Genomic DNA, 15,616 nt, shown 5'->3' with positions numbered 1-15,616 from the left:
TGCTATTTAATAATACATTGGGCTTAGTAATAACCATAAGCCAAATGTTTCTACAAAAAACTGTAGCCAAACTTTTATAAATCCTACAGATTCTACACTACTTCTCACTGAGCTTCTTCAGGAGGAGGGTAATTTATACTGTAGATTAATAAAAAAAAAAAGAAACCAGAAGGTTTTCTATTGCTTTACTGAGCTTGTTTGTACTTTTAAGTTCTAGTATACATCATTCACATTGCCCCTTGCCTAAAAGGGTTAACAAACTGATAACATTTTGTGATTTAAAAATATATTTGCCACAAAAGTATAGATATTTTTTCAGGTCATATGAACATTGTGTAATTGTGCACTGTTTCCTTAAATTTGTACTATTAAATATTTAAGGAAAATCTGCTGCAAAGTTCTATATATAGGTCAGCAAACAGAAACACGGAATTGGTTTCAGTGGCGAAGACATGTAGTATTATTGCAGATGGATTGAGCTGTGGATATCGCTGTCAAAGCATGTTTTAGAAATACACATTTTGCTTATCCCTTCTGCTTTACAGGACGGCTTTAGATTGGGCTAAACGCTTTGGACAGAATGAAGTTGTTGATCTGTTGGAGTCTTACAGGTAGTTGCGTTGGTCAATCTGTTCCAGCATTAATTTCCACTTATAGGGGTTCCTTATGCATGATCCAGGGCACTTAATAATGTTACTCATGTGTTTAAATAACTATGCACAGTTATCTGTGGTGGTAGTAGATATTGTAGCCCTGGCAGCTCTAGTACAATAACAGTCCGTCATAACTAGCCAACTTGTGTTCTAAGTAACACGTATGAACCCTTTGGGTGTTCTGTATGTTGCTCATGTGCACGGGCTCTCTCTTGGTGTTTCAGCGCTTCCCTGGATATTGGAAATCTGGATGAAAGCTCTTTGGTGCAGACTGACAGCAATAACCTCAGTGCGGAGGACAGAGAGCTCTTAAAGGCTTACCACCATAGCTTTGATGATGAAAAAGTGGATCTTGATCTAGTAATGCATATTCTTTTCAACATCTGCCAGAGCAGTGATTCAGGTATACAGTTCTCCTTCCTCTGCTTTCATGCACGGCAGAATAAGAATACTCTTATAATAAATCTGTTTTCAGCAGTGGGTCTTCTTATTTCATGGAAACATAGAACTGGAGAGCAGATAAGAACCTGTTGGCCCATTTTCTTTCCTGCCAGTCTCTTAGCATATGAAGATTAGGTGCTTTTGTGTTTAGATTACCTGTTTGTAAGTCTCATGTGTTACATTTTTTTCTTTTACTTTCTTTAGGGGCTATATTGATATTTCTTCCGGGGTATGATGAAATTGTTGGACTGAGGGATCGTATCTTGTTTGATGACAAGAGATTTGCTGATAATACTCACAGGTAGTAATAGTACATTTAACATTCATGTACACATTGTTTATTTTGTAAATTTTTAAGAACAAACAAAGGAATTGAAACCTTTTCTTTTCAGTGCTGCAGTCCTACATATAGATGCAGACAATGAATTTTTATTTAATTGTTTTTATACTTTTTGGAATTGCTAACATTTTTTTTCCAGCCATCATATAGACATTAATGCATAGGATAACTGTGTGGTCCCTTTAAATTTCCATAGTGTCCCTATTACTAATGCATGGTGTATTCTGCATAGTCCCCCTCTAGCGCTGGCTCGGCAAACTCTGTGCATGAGTGGAAATCATTACCATTGATTCCAAAAAGAGGGAGTACCTGCCACTGATTGCCAGCTCTGGAGCCCACTGGTGATTATACCATGTACAGACGAACACATGAGCGTATGGGGGATTCTGCAGATAAAAGGGACACCACAAAAATGTAAAGGGACCATAAAGCTATCATATACCTTAAAGTGCATATGATGGCTGGAGTGTCCCTTTAAGTGCTTAAGTCATTTTTATTACTAATACTCTTGCAATTAAACCACCATAAAATGTTTTAATTACATCTACTATTTAAGTAAAAAGTAAAAACAATTAAATCTACCAAAACAATTTTATGAGCAAATTCACAACTCTTAAGGATGTGGTCCCATTTAGACAATACATTATCAAAGAGTTTGAAGTGCTCTAGTATTTTTTTTTCTGCTGGTATGTGGTCGGACCCTTTTAATGCTGCATAATCATCCTAGTTCCGACTAGATTGTAAGCTCACGAGAGCAGGGCCGTGAAAATTATTCCACTGATTGTAACAGCGCTACAGAATCTTCTGCCGCTATATAGATGTACTGCAATGCGATACTATATGCATTGGGCAAAAACCCTATTAGGCATAATAAGTGGAACATGAGTTTTAAATATACCAATGTTATCCGATAATCATTTTTGTGTTCAAAGAAAGATCCAAAAATATTTTATGAATCTGCAATATGTGATGTAAAATCACCCTAAATAATTTCACAGTAATATTATTGCTACTGGATGGTGGCTTATTAAATGTAAAGGAGAACAAGTAACACTTTTGAAACTATAATTTGGTTAAACGGTGTACAGAGAATTGTTCTTTAATGCATTATTCATCCCCCCCAGCATTTAATATGTAGTTTAATCGTGTTTTTCTATGTTTTCCCATCAGATATCAAGTCTTTACATTGCATTCAAACATGCAGACTTCAGACCAGAAGAAAGTTTTAAAGACGCCTCCAGCAGGCATACGGAAAATAGTTAGTATATTATGTGGTGAAGTCCAAATTTCAGATTGTAAATGGAAATTTTGCATCAATAATCCACGTTTATTTTTGCAGATTCTCTCAACAAACATTGCAGAGACGAGTATCACTATCAACGATGTCGTCTTTGTAATCGACTCTGGAAAAGTGAAGGAGGTGAGACTTGTTTCTGTAAATGTCTGTGTTTATTGAAAGCGGCCACATATTTCATAGAAGTGTTTGGCAACATCCAGCTCTTTGGCCATAGATGTCTTATAGCTCTGATGGTCCTTCACTAACCATAGATGAGGTTCATTCATCGCTAACTTTGATTACGCAAGATATATATATATATATATATATATGTATGGCAAAATCCAGCTCTTTGGCCATAGATGTCTTATAGCTCTGATGGTCCTCCACTAACCATAGATGAGGTTCATTCATCGCTAACTCTGAAAACTCAAGCTGTTGATGACTAGTTGGATGATGCCGTAGGAACCTTATTCGACTCAATGGGGGCCTGTCCTGTTTACTGCTTATAGAAAGAAAGGGCACAGAATTGGGACTGACACAGCCAAGCATTTTTTAGCTTGTTCTTGTGCTCTGTAGATGTGATAAGCATTCTTCCCGTGATCTTTCACAAAGCATGCATACTACTTCAAGCACCAGTTTCTGCATTAAAATGACGCAATATGTTGGAAGTCCATCGTGAATGCAGTTTGCATTTATTACAATTTTTATTGTAAAGGATGATTAAATGATCATTAATGCGTTTTTTATTTATGCTTTAGAAATCCTTTGATGCCTTAAATCATGTTTCCATGCTTAAAATGGTGTGGATATCAAAAGCCAGCGCTATTCAAAGGAAAGGAAGGTAATTTTAGATCACCCACGTGGTTTTCATGCCAAAAAACATATAAAGAGCACATCTTCTGTCTCATCCCCTCAACCCCTAATAGATTGCAAAATCACAAGGTGGCCCTTTCCACACCCTTATAACAGTATGTCTTATATACATTCATGTCAATGTTAATATTAATGTTATTTTTAGTTTGTGATTTCCCAGAATCTACTGGTGTGCCATCAATAATAAACTCTTCTGCAGCACTACCTGTGTGTTTTAATGCAGATGAAAAGAATTGAATTGTTTCTTGCAGTCTCCTGCTTACAACATTTTGTGGTTAAGGGGAAAATTGTTTTGTGCCACATCCTAAAAAGCAGCTTTTAAAAACGATCAAAGAATGAAAAACTCATATATTGGTAAATGTGCAAGAAAAAATTTTTGTTTGCAAGATGGACACGCATGTTCTTTAAAGGAACATCTTTTAATGTCTAAACTTTTTAATTGCCGTCTGTAATTCCGATGCATCTAGTGATTCTTCTGTTTTGCGGTTCTCAGGGCAGGACGCTGCAGACCCGGAGTCTGTTACCGCTTGTTCAGCAGGCTTCGCTTCCAGAATATGTTAGAGTTCCAGACCCCTGAGTTGCTGCGGATGCCTCTTCATGTAAGTATTAGCATCTTCTACACCGATGTTGACTCTCTTACTGAACCATAATTGACACATTAAAATGTAATTTATTAATGCTGGGAATTTAAATATGCATGGGATAGCCGTAAGCTATCCTGAATCCAAGACAAGACCAAGGACTGATTAAGGGATGAATCTTTAAAAATGGACAGATTAGATTGACTGAACGGTTCTTTTCTGCCTTCGAAGTATTTGTTTTTTTGTTTTACTTGTTTCATTTCTACACCATTATCTTTTCTGGAGCTTAAACTTTATTACTTTCTCCTTTAATGTGATGAGTTAGGAAAAAGTACAATACTGTTGTTTATTATATAGTGGGAATTGAGTGGGAAATCTCTTTATAATGTTTGATGAATGAAAATGCTTGCTTTTACTATTCACAGGAGCTTTGCTTACACACAAAACTGCTGGCACCAATTAACTGTCCCATTGCGGATTTTCTGATGAAGGCCCCAGAACCGCCACCAGCCTTAATTGTACGAAATGCTGTTCAGATGTTGAAGGTGAGCAAATAAAAATTAGTTCAAGCTGCTCTGGTTGTATTTTAAAAGGTGTTTATTATATAAAGGGCTAAAACCATTGCAACCATTGTATTTAGAGTTCTAAAATCTAAAAGTCAGATTTATTAATTAATTGGTTAATAAACATGACCTTTTAATCGGGAACAATATAGTCGGTGCGTAATAATTTGGCTATATAAATCCATTAAAACTTTAAATTGTCTCTGTTTTTTGTTAATGTGATAGACTCAGCTGTACAAGTGCAGTGTTATCGTTTTAGGATTTATTTTGTCTTTTTTCGCTTTGCATGTAAAAATGTAATACTGTTGATATTTTTTAAAGGAACAGTCTAGTCCTATTTTTTGTAACATTATTCAAAACATACTGGAATCCTTCTTCCGTGGATTCCAATGTATTTTGGTGCATGGTAATTGGTACATGCTTTTTTTAGTTAACAATAGGAAATGAGGCCCCTCCCCTTTAACTCCTCCCAGCTGCCTCCACTGAAACTAGGAAGTCCAAGCAGGAAGCATACTTCAGTAGCACTCCCATTTATGTCATTGGGAGCTCAGCCTAGCCCTCATTGAATGGGAGTTCTACGGAGCATGTGCAGGAAATGTGCACATGAATTCTTTCTTCTTCCAGCAGAGGTGGCTGTGGGGGGATTTAAATTAGACAGAAGTCTATTTTTAACTAAGTAACAAAAAAATACCTGCTTACCTTAGGCTACATGCAGAATGGACTTCGGTATGCATTTAACATAAAAATAGCACTAGAGTTTATTCTGTCTGTCTAACTCCTATAGGATTTTGTATAGACACAGAGTTTAGTGTCTGGAAAAACTGACCCAGGTGTAAAATTAACAAAAATATCTATTATTACATTTCTAACAAGGTGTTCTTACTTCCCCTGCTCTAACATTCTTATCTTAATTTCATTGTAAATGTTCTAAACATCTGACTATCGTTCTAAACCTGTACATCCATGTAATACTCATAATAGCATTGTATGCACTGTAATGTCATAGCACTGTTATTTTAATTAATTTTCTCATGCTTTGATTATTTAGACTATAGATGCCATGGACACTTGGGAGGATTTGACTGAGCTCGGTTATCATTTGGCTGATTTGCCGGTTGAACCCCACCTTGGCAAGATGGTCCTATGTGCCGTAGTTTTGAAATGCCTGGATCCAATTCTCACCATAGCATGTACGCTGGCACATCGCGATCCTTTTGTCCTACCTACTCAGGCGTCAGAGAAGCGTGCAGCCATGCTCTGCAGAAAGCGCTTCACTGCCGGGACGTTCAGTGATCATATGGCTCTTCTCAGGGCATTCCAGGTAATGACTCCACGGTGTTACGTTCTTACACACCCTTAATGGGGAAACTGGGGAGAATTAGGACGATGCAGTCCCAGGGGACAAATTATTGTAAGTGTCCCGGTAACATCATGTCCCAAAACACACTGTGCTGCATAGACATCACAGGAGACGAAGCACAAGCATTAAAGTGCTTTGTAACCCCTTTGTGACACCTCCCTCCCCTTCATGTAGTTCATGTAGTTGTCACTAGTGAGCATTAAAACCTAAAGCCATAGATGTTTTATACATAAAAGGCGAATATTATTACATATACTTATATAGCGCCAATAGGTTCTGTAGCGCTGTTACAATCAGTGGAAATATTTAAAGTCACACACCTACTCATCTTCTTCATAGAATAATGGTTGCTTTAGGTTTAAACATTTTGGGTTTAACGTTTTTGTTAGTTTAATATGATACTAATAAATGTTAATATATAATGATGGTAGTGCACACGCAATTTAGGCTTTCTATCATGTTACAGGGTGCCAAGCTTTTACACTATATATACCTTTTATAGTTACTGTGTGTGATACTACATATAATGGATGGCTGCTAGCACAATATCAAAGAACTGAATGTTCATTGTCAAAATAGAAGCATTTGTGTCATGTTCAGTCTGTAAATACCCCAACTGCAAATATTCATATGAACGTTTATCTAACTCATATATTTTTCTCCTAATTATACATTTTTCACCCTCTACTACAAAGCAAAAAAAAGGGTCTTTTGATGTCTATAAGCATTCACTTGTGCGTTCATTCCTTCAATCCTTCTAGAGCAGTTGTAAAATAGTTGGTCATTTAGCACAGAATAACTGCAAATATAGAGGTTCTCTCTGTTTATTTTAATGTGGTATTTTTGATGAGCCTGTTTGACCTATTCATATAATTTGGGTTAAAACTTGAGGTTTTTGAGAAGTAGAGAAGTCTGTGATGTTTTTTAGATTTTTTTTAAAAGTTCTTGTCTTCTGCAGGCTTGGCAGAAGGCTCGGAGTGATGGATGGGAAAGAGCATTTTGCGAGAAGAATTTCCTTTCTCAGGCTACAATGGAAACTATCATTGGAATGAGAGCGCAGCTGCTTGGCCAACTCAGGGCTTCAGGTAGACATCGGCGTGTGTATATAAGATATATATATATTTATAATTACTGCAGGATCACACTCGGTTCTGCAAAGTCCTTTACGTGAATTCACATCTTCTTTTTCTAGGTTTTGTTAGAGCTCGTGGTGGTGGAGATATCCGTGATGTGAACACTAACTCAGAAAACTGGGCAGTGGTTAAAGCCGCCTTGGTGGCTGGCATGTATCCCAACCTGATACATGTGGATAGGGAAAATATAGTGCTGACTGGGCCGAAAGAGAAGCGTGTCCGGTTCCACCCTACTTCTGTTTTAAGCCAGCCGCAGTACAAGAAGGTAAATCTGACCTTAGATAGCGAAATACATCTATTCTCATTCCTTCCATAGAGCCCTCAACACTGAGAGCTTCGGCACGCATCGGATATCTGCCGTGTCTTCTGCACACCAACATAATCCAAGGCGGTTCTGGCCTTATACAAGGCCAATTTCTTTATTCACAAATAAAAGTTGAAAAAAGTAAAACACTAATTTATATCTGTGGTTCCATAAACTCTTTAAAATATGAATCACTTAGTTGATTGAGAAACTGTAAATAAGGGAAAGTGCAATATGCACTGTTCCCTAAACTTGTTGGGGACCTATTCGGTGATCAGTTACCATTGCCTGCATGTGTATAATGTATGGAGACAGCAAAGCTCATATATTAGTATTTTGTAACTTAAATAATATGTAATTGATTTTCCATGTGGATCTTAACCGAATGTACCAACAACAGATAATTAGATTTTTTTTTTTTAGACTATTTTTGTTATTTTGCCATATTATTCTATTTTTGTTATTTTTTTTATTATGCCATTCATAATGTATTTATTCTCCTACAGATTCCCCCTGCCAATGGCCAGGCTGCAGCTGTTCAGGCGCTGCCCACGGATTGGCTGATATATGACGAGATGAGCCGCGCTCACCGAATTGCCAATATCAGGTGCTGCTCGGTGGTTTCTTCTGTCACAGCAGTCATATTCGCGGGACCTGCACGACTGCCAAGCAGTGCCTTGCACGAGCCGACTGCCTTCCGAGGTGAAAGATCCAAAGTTATTTTCACTAATCCGCTAGATCAACCTAGGTATTATGGGTTAATATATTCATGCAACACGGAAAGTCCTAGTCAAAAGAAAGCCGTGGAAGACAGAAATGTGTTACTAATATGTGTAACTTTTTTATTAAGCAAATCGAGGCCCGTAGTCCACAAATTCAAATTTAAATCCCAAAGGCATATTTGTAGAAATGATGAAAATCATGCCTCTAGTGCAAGTGTGAATTCACATAATACCAAGGCAATATAGAAAGATGGCAGATTCACAGATAACCTTCTATTTGACTAGAAGGTACATGTTTAAACTGGATGAAACAGCTGGTATAAATTAACCCATATTATACCAAAAAAAGAAATATATTCTAAACATACATAACATTCAGTCTGTTGGATTATTATTTCTAGAGTATAGCTATATGTTTCTGCTAAAGAATGTGTATAAATGGTTTGATCAGCACAAATATACAAATGGCTCATCAAACAAGAACATTTAAAGATACTGTAAGTAAATACAAATAGATCTGTAGACTGCGGCTGTTTACCGAGTACAGTCCTATAGACAATACCCAATGGCTCCTTTTTTTGTAGCCCTGTGGTAGTTACAAGCCATTGATCCAGTACTGTGATTACATGGTGTTCTCATCTATGGGGGCAGCCATGCCGTGTGCAGCTATGCATCCTCATCCATCAATGGCTGAGGCAGGCTTCTGTGAGCCTTTTCTATCTCTGCGTTCCCTATATTGAGTTGCCATGGAATTTTTATAATACAATTTTCAATTACCATATAGATAATAAGATCTGACTTATGGTTAATAGCATATATTTAACAGCTCATCTGTATTGTTACCCACATGTCTGGGTATTTTTGCAGACAGGGACGCGATTTCCCTATTTTATTGCATTTGATATCAATAATAAGAAAGGCTGTTAAGAATATGAGAAATGATGCTTACAAGGAACTGCCTATCAATTATACTAGAATGACACTACACAAAATGAATTCTAGTTCTGGGGGTTTTATTGATTGCTGCCTTAGACGCAGGTCTGTGATGTGATTTACGTGCTGTGTATGGATAATCTATTTGCTGTGCTCTTTGGGCATAACAAAGTAACATATATTATCCATCCAGCGAATTTGGGTGGCAGTTGCAGAGTAAACTGTCACAGACGCTCCCACTTCCAAGCATTATGATTTCATATTTCACTTTTTACTTGCTTGTTACTTTGTAAAAATGGCCTATTACATCTTCGGGCTGCCACTTGCCATGGCTGGCACTTTGGCAACCCGGCACTAGTAGTGTTGGGTAGCACTTTTAGTTAGAACAGAAACCAATCAACAGGATGGGCAGGCAAGTCACATGTTATAGGAACAAAATACACGGTACGGGGATATGTTAACAAAACATACTGTACATATGATATAAGTGATTGGTAAGCGTGAGTTTCTGTAGTGTTATTAGGGAGCTGATCAGCTTAGCGGTCAGTCAGCTGCTTCCTCCTACCTTCTCCCGGCAGAAGCGTGTCGAGGTGTCCATGTGATGCGTCTATTAAATACACTTGAATGGAGCCTCTGTCTGGGAAACAGAGAATGCAGCTGTGAATGCTCAATTTTCTCAATGTAAACAAAAATAAAATGTTGTATTTCTCGAGAGTCTATAGATTTATGATAGTACTGTTTGCCTGTTTTAAATACTCATGAACTATGTTGCTTTCTGAACAGCAGTGGATAGTGCCCCCAATGACAGTAGCGATAGTGAAACCGAGGACAAGACTGCAACCACGATGGCAACACTCAAGTTAGATGAGTGGCTAAACTTCAAGCTGGACCCAGAGGTAACTGTGCTTTAACTGGCCACTTATAATTTATGTTATGAGGGTACCAGAGAAACTGTGTTACTATGTCCATGTGGAGGTCCTCATGTTGCTGACATCACTCAGCGTGGGGGAACATGGTTGATCCTACAGCTGCGCAACGTCCATTGCCGGGTCAGGCACGTCATGCAAAACGGTCACTTAACGACCTATGACGTGCCTGACACTAAGCTTAAACGGTGTTGCTGTAATGCCTCGATGTCGAGGCATTCAGCAACACCGAGAGCGGCATGATGGGCCATGTCTGGCCCCTCCACGGGGCGGACGCCCGTTTTAAAAGCATTTAGGAGGCGATCAATGATCACCTCCTAAACTTCAATGGTGTTGCTGGAATGCCTCGATCAGGAGGCATCCAGCGACACCAAATACTTACCCCAGGGTGGGCTGTGACTTGCGGATGGCAAGATGGCGGCGGCCCGGGAAAAAAAATAATAAAGTTGAAAAAGTTCGCTAGACGGTCTCCAGACCCTCTAGAGAACTCTGGCTCCACTTGCAGGTTGAATACAGGTACTGCATTCAACCAAGCAAGTCAATGGAACCCAGCTTTCTAATCACTATGTGATTAGTAAAAAAAAAAAAATTAAAAAAAACAGTTAAAAATAATTATGCAGGGATGTCACTTGATGAACCATCCAGTACCAGCAAAATGTGTAAAAAAAATATAAAAAAAGTATTAAAAAAATAAAATAAAATAAAAAAATAAAGTTTATTATTTTGAGCAAGTGCTAAAATTTCTCAAAAATCTCAACAAAGAGTTAAAATAAAAGCACTTCAAATACCCAAGGGGTGTCTAATATATAAAAAAAATGGCTGATGGGGTAAATTGGAGTGGCCGAGCTCAAAGATAGGGCATAAGTACAGACTGACCAAAATGGAGAAAAAAAGCGCACTTCCCAAATGTGGCATTTTAAATCTCAAACAACCCGACAAACCCATGCATGTCGGGTATCACTGCACTCAGGAGATGTTCCTGAACACACATTGGGGTGTTGTTTGACAGTGACATATACCAGAACCTGTATATCTAATAATAAAAAAAATTACTATTACAAAGTTTGACAAAGTGTGGTTCTATAATTGGTGCATGGAAAGGGTTAAAATAACAGCATTTGGAATACCCTGGGGTGTCTAGTTTTCAAAAATATATGGTTTGAATGGGTTAAATTGAGTTAACCGGCTTCAAAGATATTCCAAAGAGGAGATGGAGGCAGACTGACCAGATTTGTTAAAAAAGATTTGGAAATCATAAAACGCTGCTTGTACTTATTGCCCTATAACTGACAAAAAACAGCAAAAAAACATAAAAACATTGGGTATTTCTAAACTCAGGACAAGTAGTAGAATCTATTTAGCTAGTTTTTTTACTTGCTTTTTTAGGTGAGTAAAAGATTTTTCAAATAAGTCATAAAATGTTTTTTTTTCAATTTTTCACCATGTTTTTTTTATTTTTTTTTTATAGTAAATAAGATGATACGATCAAAATAATGGTATCTGAAGAAAGCCCATCTTGTCCTGAAAAAAAACAATATATAACTTATGTGGGTACACTAAATGGGTGAGGAGAAAATTACAGCTGAACACAAGCACCACAAAAGTGTCAAAACAGCCTCGGTCCCACAGGGTACAAAACGAAAAATGAGCCCGGTCCTTAAGGGGTTAAACATTAAACTATAAATTATGCTGCGACAGCACAGCTCTTAACGCTGGAGTAACCAGCAACTGTTGATCCTTAATAATGAATCAAATGAGTTAAAACCACAACTCTCCTGCAAGGTCTCCTGACAACTCTCCCTTTTGTGAATAAACCTGTCTGGCTTGATGAGTAACAATGAGCCATTTTGTGTTTTGGGCACTGATAACACATCTAGAATACATAACAAGTTTCTCAAATGCAGTTGACATTATATTATGCAACATCTAGAGCTCTTTAAAAAAATATTTTTGTAAACATATCTTGGTCTGATACTATTAATAAAAATGGCAGGAGATCCCCTTTAAGAATGATGCTTATCAAATACTCAACAACATCATTTTTTCCCCCTGTTCATTTTTAGGCAGCTGGACTTTTACTTCAGCTTAGACAGAAATGGCACAGTTTATTTTTGAGACGAATGCGTGCTCCAACTAAAACATGGTCTCAAGTAGATGAGGCTACCATCAGGGCCATCATAGCTGTGCTGAGTACAGAGGAGCAATCTGCAGGGTTACAGCAACCTTCTGGAATCGGCCAGAGACCAAGGCCAATGTCTTCTGAGGAGCTTCCTCTAGCCTCCTCGTGGAGGACAAACAATAGCCGGAAGACTTCTGCAGAAACAGAGGTGTCAGAAGAGCCTTTTGGCTCAGAAAGGTACTGGTCCATGTTTGTCATTCCATATACTGTGACTTTGTTCCCCTACTCACTTATGTCGACTGAGCTTGTGTGCATTGCCAAAATATAGTACTGAAGCCCAATGGTTATTTAATGTATGTATTTCCAGGCTTGGATCATTTGTAATCCGTTCTTCTTTGTTAAACATGGATACATCTGATGTGATTGCTGCCATCCAATCAATTGGGATTGAGCAAATAGACATATAACATTGTCCATTGTAATTGTCTGGGAATGAGACCGATACACTTCATCAGAATAAAGTGATTCTTTTCATTGCAGAACAGCAATAAAAACTCCATCCTCAGCTTTCCATCAGCAGGCAAAAAGCAAAGACAGAGGGATTTTACATGCAAAGCACTCAGATGACAAAACAGACAAGTCCCCTGTGAAATCATCAGAAAACAGTGCGCATCTCAGCCTCTGCGAGAGTCCATCTCCCCCGTCTACTAAGGTACCTTCAATACAATGAAGATGTTTCCCTGTTACAAGTGAACATGTGTACACTTGGCGCATGCACAATTAATACCTATTTTTGCCTGATGAGTGCCTTTATCTGTACACTCGTACCATTATGTTTTGATGATTATGACAAGAATTTAAAGCATTACGAGAAATGTATTTTTATAAACTTGTCTTCTCTGCAAGGATTCATGAGACATTTGGCTCTGCATATACCAGCCTGTTAGAAAAAGCACGACTTCCATTCCTTAGTTTAACCCGTGGACGCATATATTGAAATGGCTGTAAAAATATCTGTCATTTGTTATTATTGTGAGCTATTACAATAGGGAGAGTGGACAACTAACAATACCATTAGAATTGACCATACTACACATAAGACATATAGGTATAGAAGAAGATGATCCTGATCTTGCATGTATGCAGTCCTATTAAACTCTTCATCTTTTGTACTGATAAAGCTCAAGTAAAATTGTAATTGTAATTAACCAGAGTTCCTCATCATCTTCATGGAGCTCCTACCCTCCTTTCGGGAGATACTGAAAACCTACACTATAGTATTTGCCTGGAGACTGATGTTCATTCCCTCAATGCTTTTCTTTTTACAGAGCTCCAAATCTCCATCGCCACGTCCGAGTATGTCAGTGCGTTATTTTATAATGAAGAGCAGCAACTTGCGAAACCTCGAGATATCCCAACAGAAAGGAATATGGTCCACAACCCCAAGTAACGAGCGCAAGCTGAACCGAGCCTTTTGGGAGAGCAATATAGTATATCTGGTGTTTTCCGTTCAAGGATCAGGTCACTTTCAGGTGAAATCTTTTTAACCCCCTTCAAAGTAATGTGAAACATTAGGAGAAAGGAGAACGCTGCACACTTTAGCACCTCAGAACCTCCCCGTAGGCCATGGGTCACTGTATGGAGGAGAAGCAGATAATCTGTAATATAACTGTTCCTTTAACAGTTAAATCCGTTAAATCCTTGCCAGAGAAAGGTAGATCAGGCTGTCAAAATTACAGCTTAGCCTCCCCTTTAAAAGTTGGAGCCACAATTTGAGGCCATTAGCTGTCAGATCGACTGTGACAGCACTCTTAATTGAGTGCTGTTACATTTTACGGGGGTTTTAAATGCTTCTGTTCTCTGTGATGAGGCAGGGACTTGCTGGGTCTGTAGAGACCTCAACCCCATTGAACACCTATGGGATGAACTGGAAAAGAGATTTTGAGAGGGGCCTTCTCATCCAACATCAGTGCCTGACCTCACAAATGTTCTACTTGATGAATGGGCACAAAATGGGCAGAAAAACTGCAATATCCTATGGAAGTAGTTATAGCTGCAAGGACTAACTACATATTAATGTCTATGTATGTCTAAAATGTGATGTCATAAAAGTCCTGTTGGTGTAATGGTCAGGTGTCCCAATACTTTTGTCCATATAGTATATAATTAATGTTATTAATGGACAGTGACATAGTTATTATTAATTCATATTACGTGCCTAGCTGGTGGTATTGGTACAGAGCACTGAAACAGAGTATAGTCTACTAATACGTGTTTGTGATATTTTGCTAGTTTCCAAAAATAATAGTTTAAGTTTACTTTTCTTTGTAACTGTATGATTGTTATGCCTGCAATAATGCTAATATAGAAGCTAATTCTGTTACAGGGCTTTGCAAGAATGTATTCTGAGATTGGCCGTGAGAAAAGCCAAGAGTGGGGCTCGACCAGCCTCGGGGGAGTGTTTCGAGTGGAGTGGATAAGAAAAGACAGTCTTCCATTTCAGTATGCACATCACTTGCTCAACCCATGGAACGACAATAAAAAAGTACAGATTAGCCGTGATGGCCAGGTACTCATCTCAACTACTACATTATGCAGTGAGTCAGTCTTTAGCAGATAGAGGCTTGACGATACAGAGTGCCACACAAGTAAACTGCGATAGCAAAGCAGTTCTATTTGCAGCGTAACTTATTGGAAATCATTTTATTTATGCATAGATGTTACTATAGGGTAGAATTTAGATGACCATAATCTACCATGGATGAAGATGGAAAACGACTGTGCAACCTCCATTATCTTATTTTTATAATCTATTCTGATTCAGGTCACATCTTTTTTTTTTTTGAGTACAGAAACAATAGTATCATGGTTAGAAAGGTTTCAGAATTTATTAATTATTTGTAAGTTTTTTGCATCCGTTTTTGTGCAGGACTTTTTTGGGCATTTTGCTCTATTTTGTACTGTCTAATGTTTTAGGACTAGATGCTTTGTTGTGTATGTTAATTTTTTTTTAATTTTTTTTAGGAGTTGGAACCTCAGGTCGGAGAACAGTTGCTTCTACTTTGGGACAGAGTTCCTTTGGCAGACAAAAGTATCACTTATTGACAAAGCTTGAAGATTAGCACTACATATGACTTCATTTACCTTGTAAGTAAATTTATCTGGTTGAGAAGATCTTGTAAAAAGTATGTGTCTTAATCAAGACACAAAGAGAATCAAAATGCACCATGCTATGTTAATGAAGTTAGTTAAGAAGCGTCATTCATCTTATCACACATTTTTTAATAATTAAAAAGTTTCACAAACATGAAAATGTAAAACTTGACAGTAAACTAGCCCTTTGACCAATCTAGTCTTCCATTGTTTTTTTTTTTTTATCTGTATTCCTA

General features: G+C 37.9%; 1 protein-coding gene across 1 annotated transcript in view; it reads left to right on the top strand.

The window, feature by feature from the left end:
- The window catches only part of LOC149302975 (3'-5' RNA helicase YTHDC2-like), a 35,960-nt gene extending 20,628 nt beyond the window's left edge, over positions 1-15,332 (top strand). The window contains exons 13-30 of the mRNA XM_089481728.1: positions 546-611; positions 878-1,056; positions 1,299-1,395; positions 2,605-2,692; positions 2,774-2,854; positions 3,472-3,554; positions 4,080-4,185; positions 4,593-4,712; positions 5,779-6,051; positions 7,049-7,175; positions 7,283-7,488; positions 8,034-8,229; positions 9,969-10,078; positions 12,172-12,464; positions 12,768-12,939; positions 13,556-13,759; positions 14,614-14,796; positions 15,252-15,332. Of these exons, the coding sequence (XP_089337854.1) occupies positions 546-611; positions 878-1,056; positions 1,299-1,395; positions 2,605-2,692; positions 2,774-2,854; positions 3,472-3,554; positions 4,080-4,185; positions 4,593-4,712; positions 5,779-6,051; positions 7,049-7,175; positions 7,283-7,488; positions 8,034-8,229; positions 9,969-10,078; positions 12,172-12,464; positions 12,768-12,939; positions 13,556-13,759; positions 14,614-14,796; positions 15,252-15,332 (2,665 nt within the window). The remainder of the gene's footprint in view (positions 1-545; positions 612-877; positions 1,057-1,298; positions 1,396-2,604; positions 2,693-2,773; positions 2,855-3,471; positions 3,555-4,079; positions 4,186-4,592; positions 4,713-5,778; positions 6,052-7,048; positions 7,176-7,282; positions 7,489-8,033; positions 8,230-9,968; positions 10,079-12,171; positions 12,465-12,767; positions 12,940-13,555; positions 13,760-14,613; positions 14,797-15,251) is intronic.
- The last annotated feature ends 284 nt before the right edge of the window (positions 15,333-15,616 follow it).

The sequence above is a fragment of the Sceloporus occidentalis genome, unplaced genomic scaffold, assembly GCF_023333645.1.
Source record: "Sceloporus occidentalis isolate IW3139 unplaced genomic scaffold, rSceOcc1.0.p SCAF_16, whole genome shotgun sequence".
In the NCBI taxonomy this organism is placed as follows: Eukaryota; Metazoa; Chordata; class Lepidosauria; order Squamata; family Phrynosomatidae; genus Sceloporus; species Sceloporus occidentalis.
This window is presented reverse-complemented; position numbering and strand designations above follow the sequence as displayed.